This window comes from Giraffa tippelskirchi, chromosome 6 (assembly GCF_054371585.1).
Source record: "Giraffa tippelskirchi isolate mGirTip1 chromosome 6, T2T-mGirTip1v1.2.pri, whole genome shotgun sequence".
Classification (NCBI taxonomy): Eukaryota; Metazoa; Chordata; class Mammalia; order Artiodactyla; family Giraffidae; genus Giraffa; species Giraffa tippelskirchi.
Genome location: NC_137280.1, coordinates 117,720,731 through 117,733,878, shown reverse-complemented (window position 1 = coordinate 117,733,878; position 13,148 = coordinate 117,720,731). Strand labels below are relative to the sequence as shown.

The 13,148-nt window shown below is 55.2% G+C and overlaps 1 protein-coding gene across 1 annotated transcript; it reads left to right on the top strand.

Annotated features, from left to right (window-relative positions):
* The first annotated feature begins 746 nt into the window (after positions 1-746).
* SHROOM1 (shroom family member 1) lies at positions 747-8,742 on the top strand. Its single transcript, XM_081502779.1, has 9 exons — positions 747-847; positions 1,280-1,437; positions 4,740-5,723; positions 5,815-5,870; positions 6,098-6,307; positions 6,791-7,363; positions 7,452-7,593; positions 7,702-7,974; positions 8,070-8,742. The coding sequence occupies exons 3-9, from the start codon at positions 4,782-4,784 to the stop codon at positions 8,400-8,402; spliced, it is 2,529 nt and encodes an 842-aa protein (XP_081358905.1). The 5' UTR covers positions 747-847; positions 1,280-1,437; positions 4,740-4,781; the 3' UTR covers positions 8,403-8,742.
* The last annotated feature ends 4,406 nt before the right edge of the window (positions 8,743-13,148 follow it).

The window sequence follows — 13,148 nt, the reverse complement described above, 5'->3', positions numbered from 1 at the left end:
GGAAAGTGGGGGCAGGGAAGGCTAAGGACAGAGCAGTGACCAGTGTACAGTGGCTGATGAATTCAGATCATTCTTTGGAGCCTTGAGATCCCCGAAGGTGAAAAGAGCCAGATTCTATGGCTGGAGTAAACTTTATTCAGGCCACAGGGGACATGCATAGTCCAGCACCTTAAAATGCTGAGCACCACTGAGAAGAGCCCGAGTGAATACACAAGTCAGCAGCGGCCCAGCTTCCCTTCCCCCTTTTCAGGTGGCCGGCCAGAGGGCCCAGACTATGCGAGATGTGAGAGAAATGAAAAGGGGCAAAGTGGGAAGAAAAGAGCCCATATTGGGAATCAGAGAGCTGCAAGAGTTCTGGAAATGGAAGTTCTGGAGGGAGAGTTGGTCAAGGGAGGATGCATTAGCATCCGAACTGTACTCAGAGTCGGACAGGGACAGGGGCGGGTCTGTTTACTTGGCCAAACTGGGATGAGGCGGCTGTCTGGAGCTCTTGGGACCTGGCCTGGGCTTCCCTACTGAGGGGGTGGTTTGAATCCGTGGGACTCCGGCTGAGCACTACAGGCTGTGAGAACACACCGGGTGGAGGCGGGCGGGCAAGCGCCCTGGGAGCCCTACCCCTACTTTCCCGCTTCTCCAGCCGGAGCAAGAGGCCTGTGCCCGGCGGGGTAACGAGCGCCCAACCCCGACTGGGGTCTAAGCCTACAAGCGGACGCTAGGAAGGGGCGGTCGGATTTGGCGCCTCCCCCGCGGCGGCTGGAGCCTGGAGGTGGGGTCGGGAGCCAGAGCCCGGGGCTCTGATGTCACCGCGCGGCCGCAGTCCAGGAGCGCGTCTCGGGTTGGAGCTCAGGTACGCGGCGAGGCCGGGGACCAGGCGGCGGAATCGCTGTTCCTCTGGGCGGTAGGGCGAGCCCTGCGGCCAGGAGCGGGTGGGAGTGGCTGAGCCTCTGCGGAGCAGCCCGTGCGTTGTTGGGTCTGGAGGTGTTGGGCTCCACACCACGTCTGGTCTGCTCGAGTTGGGTCTGGCTTCTGCGCTCCTGTCCCCCACTCCGGCAGAGGGGTGGTGGGCGCAGAACCGGTAGCGGCGGGAGCTGCTGGGGGAGCACGCTGGGAGCTGGCGAACACGCAGTGGGGTCTCACCGCACCCGACCACCGGCTCATGCCCTTCGGCAGCGGAGCCGCTAGGGAATCCAGCCTCCCCCACACCCCGCTCCCGCGTCCAGGACCGCGTGGTCCCCTGCGCGCGGTTTGAGCCCTCCTTCCCCGACGGTGAACCCAACAGGAAAGGCCGAGAAATGCGCCGCCCGGGGGCCATCCACTCTGCCAGTGTCCGCGAGGCGTCGCTCTCCTGCCGCACTGCGTGACTTTGTCGCCCCCTGTGGCCACCAGGCCTGTGCTTCTTGCCTCCCTGACGCACCTCAACTCAGCCTGAAGCCCCAGGTATGTGGTCCGACCTCGATCGCGGCCTCCTTTCCCCATGTGCCCCAGCATCTCTAGTTTCCTGCCTGCGGCATGGAGCTAGCGCCTATGGAGACTCTACGGGTGGGCGGCAGCAGTGGAGAGCAGATGCTTCGCAGGGTGCGTTGTGGGGCGGACAGGCTTGGAGAATGGGGAGCCGTAAGGGGCTGGGAGAGCCAAGGAACTTACCCCCAAATGCCTGCTCTTCCAGACCGTGTCTGGAGAGCTGGGATTCAAGACAGGCCCAGGACCCAGAAACTCAGTCTGGGTGACATGGAGGCAACACCCTACAGTGAGCCTACCACTGAGGAAGATCATCCCAGATATGATTTAATTCCTGATCTTTATTGATCATTTGAGGTTGTCTGTCTTTCTGGTCACTTTACCTGGATCTGTTTCTGTTGCCTTTGTGTGACTTTAGTCACTGGAAGCAGTCTTCATCGGTTTCCCCGAGAATCTCTAACTAAAAACCTGGGTCTGTCTGCTTGCCTGGTCCAACCTCTATGCTGAGGTCCAGACCCACATCTCAAGCTACTCAACTGCTCACCAGACTGGCCACAAACACTGCAAAGACCACAGGCCCCATACCGGGCCTGGAACCCTTGGCCAGTCCGCATCTCAGCTTCCTCATTCCTGAGACCGGCACCTCCACCTCCTCAGCTCCTAGCTCTGAACGTTGAAGTCATCCTTGTCTCCTTTTCCTCCCTTGCTCTTTGATTCAGATGATGTTTATTGCAAATGACGCCAATACCATATGATCCTAACTAATCTAGCAGTTTTTCCAGCAGGGATTCCATGCTGCTCCCCCTGGGCTGATGGGGCTTGAGAAAGCTTTAGTTCTGACTTACATTCAATTCAGGCATTGGCTCTGCGGCCCAGCCCCCAGCTGACATTAGTGCTGATTCTAGGGCTCCTGGGGTGTGGCCACTCCTAGCCACAGGGGCTGCTTGGACTGCAAGAGGCTCCCTGCAGCCAGACAAAAACTCTTTGCTCTTTGGGCTGAAGCCCCAAAACACACTAATGGAGCTGGACTTTCCTAGCCTATCTTGCATAGGTATCGAGTGCTCAGGTTACCACTGAAAAAGCATTCTTAACACAAGTTAAGATCAAGATTATCCATTTGAGCTGTTTTTATTGGGCAAACTCAGAACCCTTTGTCATTCAGTAACTCACAAATAAGAATTTTCGAGGCCTTTTTTGAGGAAACATCTTTGTATTTGAACAGTTACTCATGCCTATAGATGGAGTGAAAGTCAACATGGGTAGGCCTGGGTGGCATGAGCCAGGATAAACAGTGCTCCCTAGTTGGGCTCAGAAGGATAGCAGGAGAGGGGGCCAGTGTCTGGGTAGCTGGAGGGGTTCCCTAGAGGAGGTGAGTCTTCCCAGGGGCTGCTACTCAGAGTAGCTTCTTTTCTTTTTGAAATATAGCAAGTATAAACTACTTTGCAAAAGTGGTCCCCAAGCCTGAGTGTGAGGACCAGCCTTCAGAGCTGACTTTAGTAGGCACAATGATGCCTCCAGGTGGGTGATGTCAAGATGTTCTGGTACCAGATCAGCTGAGAGCCCCTCCTGGGAATGTTGGAAGTACTGCTGCTCCCTTTAAGGAAACACCGTATCTTCCCACCACTAACCTCTCTACCTGCCCGAGACAGCAATCTGTAGAATCTAGGGTCTCAGGGAATGGGGTAGAGGGTGATCCTCAGCTCCAAAATGTGTCTAGGAGGCTCACCAAAGTCAGTATTTTGTTTCCACCCAGCTATGGGCCACCCTGCTCTGCAGTCCCAACCAAGCAGCTCAGGGAAGGCAAACCTGCTTTCTCCCCACCATCCACCCCCACACACAAAAGTCCCTATAGCCCACACTGAACCCTTAGTTCCCAAGACTCAAAGCTACTTTCACCCCTGATCCAGGTACACTCCCCCAGCTCCTCCCCTTGCTCCCCCTCCTGGCACTGGGAAGGTATTGATTTCTGGCCATTCCTGTTCCAAGCTATGCTTGCCTGCTTTTCTTAATAACCTGAGTAACCTGGTCAGTGTCCATGAGAAGGCAACTGTCTCACCCATTCTGTCCCCCTCTTCAAAAAGACTAATAGGGAGAGAAGAGTAGGTGGAAGCAAAGAAGCCCTCAACCTTCTCCACCAAAGCCACCCCCCCCAATCTAGTCCCTGCAATGCTGCTCCTTTCCTTGTCATTCAACAAATACTTCACATCAACTATATGCCAGACATTGAGGGTACAGAGATGAGTCAGTGCAGGGCCTGTCCTCAGGAAGTTCATGGGTGGGAACGGGGAGAGGGAATCACAGGCAAACCAACAATCACCATGCAAGGTGCTGAGTGCTGTGATGGAGGAAGCTAGGATACTAGAGGGATCCCAAAGGGCCAGAAAACCTCTAAGCTGAGCCTTATAGGAGGAGCAAGAGTGGCACAAAGGGGTGAGCCTGTCACTCCTAGACAAAAGGCAGAGTCTCCTAAGCAGGGAACATATTATCCTGGGATCTGACAGTATTTTGAAGGGGGGGAAGGGCAGATTGTTTCCCACAGAGGAGTCTGAGCTTTGTTGGGGGTGGGGGTGGGGGGTAAAACTGGCTTTCAGCAGAGTCTGCTTCTAGGAAATTGATTCTGGCTTCAGTAAGCTTGGAGGCAAGCCCAGATTCCAGGCAGGGCTCTGCCTCTTACTAGCTGTGTGCCTCTGGGCAAATCATTCCCTGGTTCAGAACCTCACTGTCCTCCTCTGTAAAATGCAGGCAACAGTTGTGAGGTTCAAGATAAATATTTATTCAGAGCACCTGGAACATAACTGGCCCAGAGGAAGGCTGTGAAGCTGCCCCTACCACCTGACCTGGGTCTTTCCTCCCCTCCTTTCTTGGCTCCCCTCTGATCTCAGATCGTACCCTACCGTTGTTTATGAGGGAAAGCTCACCCGGAGAAGTTAACAAAGCAGCCAGGAAGCGGCCAGGGTGGGACAGGGTTGGGGAGGGAAGGAGCATGGGTACGTTTCCCAGCGCTCCAGGAGGTGCCAGGGTGGAGGCTTGGCCAGAAGAGCCCCAGTAGGGAATGGACTAGTCGCCGCTTCCTTCCCCTGAGCTAAGGCCCTCAACCTCCAGAAGTGCTCCCCTGGTCCTCCGGCCTTTGCCATCCCAGACTAGGGAGGTACAGGATGTTAGGGCTATGGGTCCCGTGGCCAGGGAGGCGATGTGTAAGCATGTCGTGTTGGAGGGGCCAGCAGGCTGTCCTAACCCATAGTCGGAGCGCCTCACCTACCACGCCGCCTATGCTTTTCCAGGCCTCACAGAGCTGGCCAGCCTCCGCCCTCGTCCGAGCAGCCATGGAGGCCCTTGGTCCTGGAGGTGACCGCACCTCCCCGGCCTCGTCCACTCGCAGCCTGGACTCGCAGCGGTTGTCCGCGCCCACAGACTCGGCCTACAGCTCTCTCTCCGCCGTCTCGGGCGGTCCTGAGCCTCCTGAGACGCCCACGCCTTCGCCGGAGACCCAGCAACTTCCCTACCTGGACTGGGACTACGTGCGCGTGGTGTGGGGCGGCCCAGTCCCCGCCGCCGGGCTTCGCACGTCCCCGCAGCCCCGGCCCGCGGCCACCGCACGCAGTGGGCCTCGTCCCCCCGAAAAGGGGACCCCGGGACCGCTCAGCCGCCAGACCACCCCGCTGCTGTACGCGCTGGCGGCCGAGGCTGAGGCCGCGGCGCGGGCCGCCGAGCCGCCCAGCCCGCCCGCCTCGCGGGCCGCCTACCGCCAGCGGCTGCAGGGCGCACAGCGGCGAGTGCTCCGGGAGACGTCCTTCCAGCGCAAGGAGTTCCGCATGAGCCTGCCCTCCCGCCTGCGGCCCGCGGCCCCCGCGCGGCCCTCCGCCGAGCACCCGCGCTCAGCCTCGCTCAGCCACCCCGGCGGGGAAGTAGAACCGGCGCGCTCGGGGGCTGCCACCCAGCAGCGGAAGTGGTGCTTCTCGGAGCCAGGGAAACTGGATCGTCTGGGTAGGGGCGCTGGGTTGGCGAGGCAGTGCTCGGGAGAGGCCTGCTCCAGCTCTGGCTTCATCAGGCCGGAGCCTCGGGAATGGCAGCAGAGGACGCTGGCTGAGTTCGAAGGTCACCAGATCAGATGGCTGCCTGCGACCCAGGCCCCAAGCATAGAGGACCCGAAACCCCGGTCCCTGAAGCTTGGCAATGCCTATAGGCCTGGCAGTCGGAATCGGAGGGCTTCCGGGGAAGTCTTGGCCCCTTGGGGAAGTCCAGGAGGTGTCCTGCCCATTGCCCAGGTATGGAAGATAGGGGCTGCCACCTTGGGGTGGGGGAACTTAGAGGACTGAAAACTTGAGCAACGTTTCACCCAGCTGCTTGCCTTTCCAGGCTGTTCCCCAAGGAGCAGAAACCCCTAGACCACCGTTGCAGACTAAACTTAACAGGTGAGAGACACGGACCACTCTGGGAACTGAAAGTTGGGGGAGGCAGCTTTCATGGCTCTTGCTCAAGAAAGAAGGGCTCCAACCACCCTCAGTTTGAGCCTTATGTCTCAAGGCAGAGTGCAGACCACACCCCCTAATCCCACCCTCAACACCCCACTGTGTCTCTGGTGTAGAACCAGAATCTTCCTTCCTGGTCACCATGGTCAGTGTGGGGTCCTTGCCTCCAGGTTCCTGAATCTGAAGGAAGCTGCAGAAGTGTGTCCTGCAGAGGGTCCCCAGAGCAGCCCCTCTGAGTGTGAGCAGAGGGGCTCAGAGAACTGCATTGTGTCTGCTCGGCTCCCATCCCTTCCTGATGATGAAGTTTTCCTGGAAGAAGCCCCCCTGGTCAGAGCAAGATCACCTGCAGACTCCCATACTCCCCTGGGGCTCCCAACCTGGTGAGTTCCCTCAGACTTTCAAGCAGAGTGAGATACACCTTTCCTACTGCTGCTGCTGCTGCTAAGTCGCATCAGTCGTGTCCGACTCTGTGCGACCCCATAGACGGCAGCCCACCAGGCTCCGCCGTCCCTGGGATTCTCCAGGCAAGAACACCGGAGTGGGTTGTCATTTCCTTCTCCAATGCATGAAAGTGAAAAGTGAAAGTGAAGTCGCTCAGTCGTGTCCGACTCTTCGCGACCCCATGGGCTGCAGCCTACCAGGCTCCTCCGTCCATGGGGTTTCCCAGGCAAGAGTACTGGAGTGGGATGCCATTGCTTTCTCCGACCTTGCCTACACATGTCTATAAAATGCTGGAGAGGCAGGGAACTCTCTCTTGACCAAAGGCTCAGGGGTGGGGGGGAGAGGAGGGTGGTTGGAAGGGAGGGGGAGAGGGGGGCCCTTGGCCAGAGCTTTTTCTGATTTAGTGTCTTTTCCACTTCCAGTGTCCATGTCTCTGACCAGGAGTACGGAGCTGGCTTGAGTCAAAGGACTGACCAAGCTATAATCCCCCCAGAGCTGCCCCTCCATGAGGACCCAGAAACTGCAAGGGTGGATGAGTGTTGGCAGGGGTTAAACGGTTCTGTGAATGTTTCCAGGCCTACATGCTGTAGCCCCTCTGAGACTGCAAATGGTGACATCCTTACATCTGACCCCACTGGACTGCTGACCACTGTTCCCCCCACAGCTTCAGAGACTGACCCTCTGAAACCTTTCCAAGGTGATACCCTGGGACCTTCAGACAATGATACCCCAGGGCCCCCTGACCACAGTGCCCTGGCTTGGGGCCCTGGGGAGCCTGGTCCCAGGTCAACATGGCCCAGTCCACGCCTCGAGGAGCTGGTTCAGGAGCTGGCCAGATTGGATCCCTCTCAGAGTGACACTCTCACCTCCTATCCCAGCCCAGAGCCATCCCTGGGCCTGCTAGATGGACTGATTCCTTTAGCCGAGGTCTGGGCTGCAATGAGACCAGCCTGTAGGGAGGCTGGAGAGGAGGCTGCTGGTAATTCTGAGCCAGGGTGAGTGAGGGGCATCAGGGACTCAGAGGACTTGAAGCCCCTGTTCTCTGGGGCAGGACAACCCAAGGAGCTCTGGTTTTGTCCCCAGGTCCTATCTACTTAACTCCACCCAGCACCTGCCAACTTCTCAGGAGGAGACAAGGCCTGAAAACCTTACCACCCCGGTTGTGCCTGACCAACCATGTGACCAGGGTGCACCAAAGCCAAATAACAGCATCCAAGCCAAGAAAGTGAGTATGGAAGGGGCCATTGGTGGCTGAGTGGGGCCAGAACCCAGAGTCTGGTCTGAGGAATCAGGGGCCTGGCCCCAGACTTAAGTGCCTACGCACTCCCGGCAGGCAGAGCTGGCGGACCTCCTCCAAAAGATGCTAAGGGACCTTCAGGCCGAGCAGAAGCAGCTGCAGGGAGTGGCCCAGATTTGGGCCAGGCGCGGAGCTGCTCTGGAGGCCGCTGTCGGCCAGGCCTGTGCACCCCACGAGCTGGAGCGGTTCAGCCGGTTCATGGCCGACCTAGAGCGCGTGCTTGGCCTCCTGCTGTTGCTGGGCAGTCGCCTGGCCCGCGTGCACCGCGCCCTGGCCCGGACGGGTGCAGACAGCGACCCTGAAGAGCAGGTAATGGTTCGGGCTGAGGGGGACGGGGAGACGGGAAGGGCAATGAGGGGCCTGCATCGGGCCTGGCTCACAGCATCCTCGCCCTGCATCTCCAGGCCTCTCTGCTGCAGCGACTGGGGCTCCTGCAACGGCAGGAGGAAGATGCTAAGGAGCTGAAGCAGCACGTGGCGCGGCGGGAGCGGGCCCTACGCGAGCTGCTGGCGCGCGCACTGCCCGCAGAGGAGCTGAGCGCCTACCGCACCCTGTTGGCCGGCAAGGCCGCCGTCCTGGCCCAGCAGCGCAGTTTGGACGAGCGGGTCCGCCTTATTCAGGACCAACTGGACGCAATCAGGAACGACCTTGGCCTTCATCCCTTGCCTCCCAGGCCGGCCTGGCCCTCAGGGACCCATGCTCCGGATAAACCGCCCTTCTACTCTCCCCTCATCTAGTTACCGGCGGTGAGGGTGGGGATCATTGCCCTTGCCTCTCACCCACGTGATTCCGGATGAGGCTGGTTTATTGGGTGCTTTTCCCTTGGGGTGGGGAGGACCCAGGCCCGGCTTTGCCGGGGTACTTCTTCCAAGTGTTCTCATGTGGTCTTACCCAAGTGTTGTGGATTATCTGGTAGTTAACTGAGAAATTTAAAATCTACAGTATTCTCTCCTGTGATGAGAAAGAGTTTCAGTAAGGGTCGGTTGGTGGGAGATGAGACAAGTCAGAGAAGCACTTCAACTTAAGATTCAAAATGGCCATTTCTTTTCCCTCTCAATAAAAAAATTGATAAGCGAAGTATGCTGGGAGTCTGGCTTGGAGGCAGGGTCTTGTTTGCAAATTTCAGACACCTCCCTGAGCAGAATAGCTGTTTGTCAGAGGACATCAGTCAGGTCTGGGGATTCCTAGGAAGACTGAAGAAACAGGCTTGAAAACAAGAGGGGCCAGGCAGGTGCTGTCACCAGTAGTCCCTAACTCTTCTGGTGACTGCATTTTTACCACAAAACTCGACCTGATTGGCTGAGTTCAGGTCTCTTTTGCTGGTTTCTACCCGAGCCCCTAACCTCAGTGATATAGTGGAAGTGGGTAGGGCTGCCTCCCTTCAAGATTCAAGGCACAGGGAACTTCCCCAAATGGAAAATGGATTCAGATGCTTTGTCTAAAAACCCTGATGAGTGTCAAATACACTTGGACATTTGGGGAAATTCATTCTGAGGCCCAAAAAGAAATGTCTCCCTCATCCAGTTGTGTTATCAAAACTGAATTTGTCCACCTCTCCTTTGGAAGACCCTATGGGGTCAACCAGGCTTGAGAAGGGCAGTTGGGAGGATGGGAGCTGAATGGGGATGAGTCATGGGGCATCTGGAGACCTATTATGCTGGGGGGCTTATGTCCTGGAGTTGCCAGTTTGGGGTTGGGCTGGAGCTGGGAGTGGGGAGTTAAGGGCTAGAGTGAAATGAAACAAATGACACACACACCCTCTGTGTATCATCCCTGTGTACATAGACTCAATGTTCTCCAATATACATGTGAAAATCTGCCTTAGTATTTGGAGCTGCAAAGGCTGGGGACCAGAACATTGTTCATGCAAATACTGAGTGTATTTTTGGAAGCCAGGCACCTTAATAATAATGGTATCTAAAGCCAGCTTACCTCTAAGTGAGAAATCTCTGCTTCTGAGCTCGTTTTCTGATGCATAGTGTCACTAAGTGCAACTGGTTGGGAATTTTAAATGGTCGTATTCATGCTAAAAGCATTAGTTATAACAGTCGCGCTATTGAGCACAGAACAATGCTCACATTGTGCCTTTTTATAAAAAACATATGGGGCTCCCGCTGAGGCGGTTGCAGGTTCTAACTTTATGCTTTGCTTCTCCCCTTTGAACTCCGTGGGCGGGGCCTCCGCTCCAAGGTCCTCTGCCCCGCGGGGCAGCTTGCTGCCAGACGCCTTCTGGAGGGATCTACTTATTTCTGCCTTTTGACCTGTACAGTGCTCATTGCTTTCTCCTATTGTGATATCCTCCCCACTCCAGTATTCTTTCCTGAAAAATCCTATGGACAGAGGAGCTTGGAGGCTACAGTCCATGGGGTCGCAGAGTGGACACGACTCAGCGGACACTGTAATATTCTTAGAAATACACTTAACCTCGTCCATTAGGCCAGTGGAAATTGTGTATTTCAGACGAAACACTCCCAGCCCTGAATGGTCATGGGAAGCAGCGTCTGCCCTTGTCCGGTTAAACTGCACTTTGGTTCTTGGCTGGTTTTTGCCATGGGGAAATAGGAGGCTGCTGTACTTGTCTCTACCAGATCGAGAGCGCCCACCAAAGTGGGGCCCCAACTGAGCAGGTCCTTCCATTTGTCTCCTTCTCCTTCCTGCTGCCCCAGTTTATCTTGCTTCCACACCCCGTTGTTCCTTCAGAGGACAAGAAGGAGCCCAGCATAGGTGTTGGATATTGGCACCACAGGCTGACTTGGGGGTGGGGGGAGGCAGTGAGTACGAGAAGCCAGGTGACTTCCACACTTCTGGACGCTGCCAGCAGAGGGCGCTGTTCTTTTTATGACACTTCACCACCTCTCCAGCTACCAGGCCTTCCGGGCTAGCCCCAGGGACGCTGCCTTGTCCTGAGCAGTGTCCCTGTTGGGCCTGAAGGTGGGGGCTAAGCCTTTGCTTCTGTCGGAAAGAACTTCTAGCCAGCCGGCTGTGGGAAGGTTGGCTCGCTTTCCTTTGCCACCTCCTTCGACATTTGTTGGTTAATGAGGAGTGGGGAGGGGAAAGCTGGGGGTTGGGTGGGGGTTGATCTTGAGGATCAATATCCAGAAGAGCCTTACTTAGTTCCCCACGGTGGAAAAGAGGGTTCCTTGGGTCCCTACTGGGGTTTCTGTCCGCTCCTCCCCAAGCTGCCTGCACCCCAGCCTGCCGGTCCCACCACCCCAAACCCGGCGGCCTGAGGCGCTGAGCCCCACAGCTTAGCAGAGTGCCCTTGTTGCTGGGCAACAGGCAGCCGCGAGGCCTCCTCTCCCACTCGCCTCATCCCGCCCCCGCGATTCCTCCTAATATGGATTTAATTAGTGTACTTTTTACCTTCTGACTGTAAATTGGAAACTGAGTAGGGAAGCAATGTTCCGCGGTGCCCCAAGCCGGCACTCAATCTGGCTGGAACAGTCTGCTCTGCACACCGCCTACCTCGGCAAGCGGCTGGAGTGAACCTCAGAGATCCTCAGGGGAACAAACTACCTCGCTGTTGAGTCACGAGTAATTCAGAAGCTTACGAGGACATTTAGGTCAAATGCGGTTGAGGACCACCGCAGAGAGAAGAGATGAAAGGGAAATGTGGGGGGCGGGACGCAGGCAAATGCTGTAAAGCAACCCTCCCAACTAACCCATAACGTTACTTACATGGCCTAGCTGCAGTTTAGAAAATCACCATGGGTGTTTACCTGCTGTCTTTGAAATTGAAGTCAGCACTAAGTTCTCACTAGGAGAACTTTTTCCCTCTTCTGAAGGAGAGGTCCAGAGATCTCTCTCTCAATCACTCCCTCCCCACCTTTCTTCCTCCCACTCCCTCTCTCACTATCTGGTCCCTCTTTCCACTTCCCTGCAGTAATATCTGAGGCCACCTCTGCTCTACAGGTTCAAGTCCAGAGGTGGGGCAGTTCTGCAAGTGTGAAGCCAGCCATAGAGGTTCAAGGCAACAAGCTACCTGGAGAGTGACCAAGTCTACTTATTAAACCATTTTAAAAGGTCAGATAATTTCCTCCAGGATAAGGCAAAGAAAAGGGGAAGAATATAGGTCCTGGGTAGGCCCAACCTTAAAGCCATGTGTGCAGAGGGGTGCTTTCAATCCAGAAGGCTGAATGACTGCTTGTTTAGGACTGGAAGGTGAGGCTGGGTATTCTAGAGGTATGTGGGGTAAGAAAGGCATTGTGGAGACTTCCCTGATGGTTCAGTAGTTAAGAATCTTGCCTGCCAACAAAGGGGACATTGGTTCAATCCCTGGTGAGGGAAGATTCCACACACCTCAGAGCAATTAAGCCCCTGTGCCACAACTACTGAGCCCACATGAGCCTAGAGCCTGTGCTGCGTAACAAGAGAAGCCATTGCAATGAGAAGCCTCAGCACTGCAACTAGAGAGTAGTCCCCACTCATCCCAACTAGAGAAAGCCCACTTGCAGCAACGAAGACCCAGCAAGCCAAAAATAAATTAATAAATTAAAAAAAAAATCCACCTGCCAATGCAGGAGACAAGGGTTAGATCCCTGACCAGGAAAGATTCCACATGCCACTGGGCAGCTAAGCCTGTGTCCCACAACTACTGAGCTGCATGAGCCTAGAGCTCTGCAACAAGAGAAGCCATCACAATGAGAAGCCCACTCGCCACAACTAGAGAAAGCCGACACACAGCAACGAAAACCCTGTGCAGCCAAAAATAAATAAATAAATAAAAGGCATTGTGAAATTTGAAATAATGTGATATCACTTACAGAATACAGGATAGTTTCCCTTTTGTGGGAATATATTTTTCCTAGTAGTATCAATGTTGTTGTTTATATATACAGGTACTAACATGGTAAAAGAATGGTGATCAGGTAGAGCGACACCACAAATCAGAGCTATTTGGTTTTGGAATGCATCCAGATATCCCTTTGGGACCAATGTGGTCCTCCTAGTAATATTTCAGGATGGTGTTGCAGTTCACAGACAAGTCTACCTACTCATTCCATGTGCTCCTCCCTCCCCACAGCCTGTAGGACAGGTACTGCCAATTCCACAGAGAGAGAGATGGAGCTTGGAGAATTGGGTGACTTGCTTAAGGTCACCAAATGAATAAAGAGCTGAGATGAGACCACCTTGCTTTTCTGTAACAGGATGCTTTACTGGAAAAGAGCACCAGGATGCCATCCTGACCGTGACAGTTACTAGCTTGAGGCCCATACAGGTTACTTACAGTTTCTCTAGGCTTTTTCACTTTAAAAATCAAGATACTAACAGTATATACATTGTAAGGTGGTGGTGGATACCTTCAAAGTGTTTAGAACCGTGCTTAGCAGTTAGTAAACACAGGTTGTATACGCATTCCGCATAGCCTGGTCAAAATTGGGAAAGGAGTACGTCAAGGCTGTATACTGTCACCCTGTTTATTTAACTTATATGCAGAGTACATCATGCAAAATGCTGGGCTGGATGAAGCACAAACTGGAATC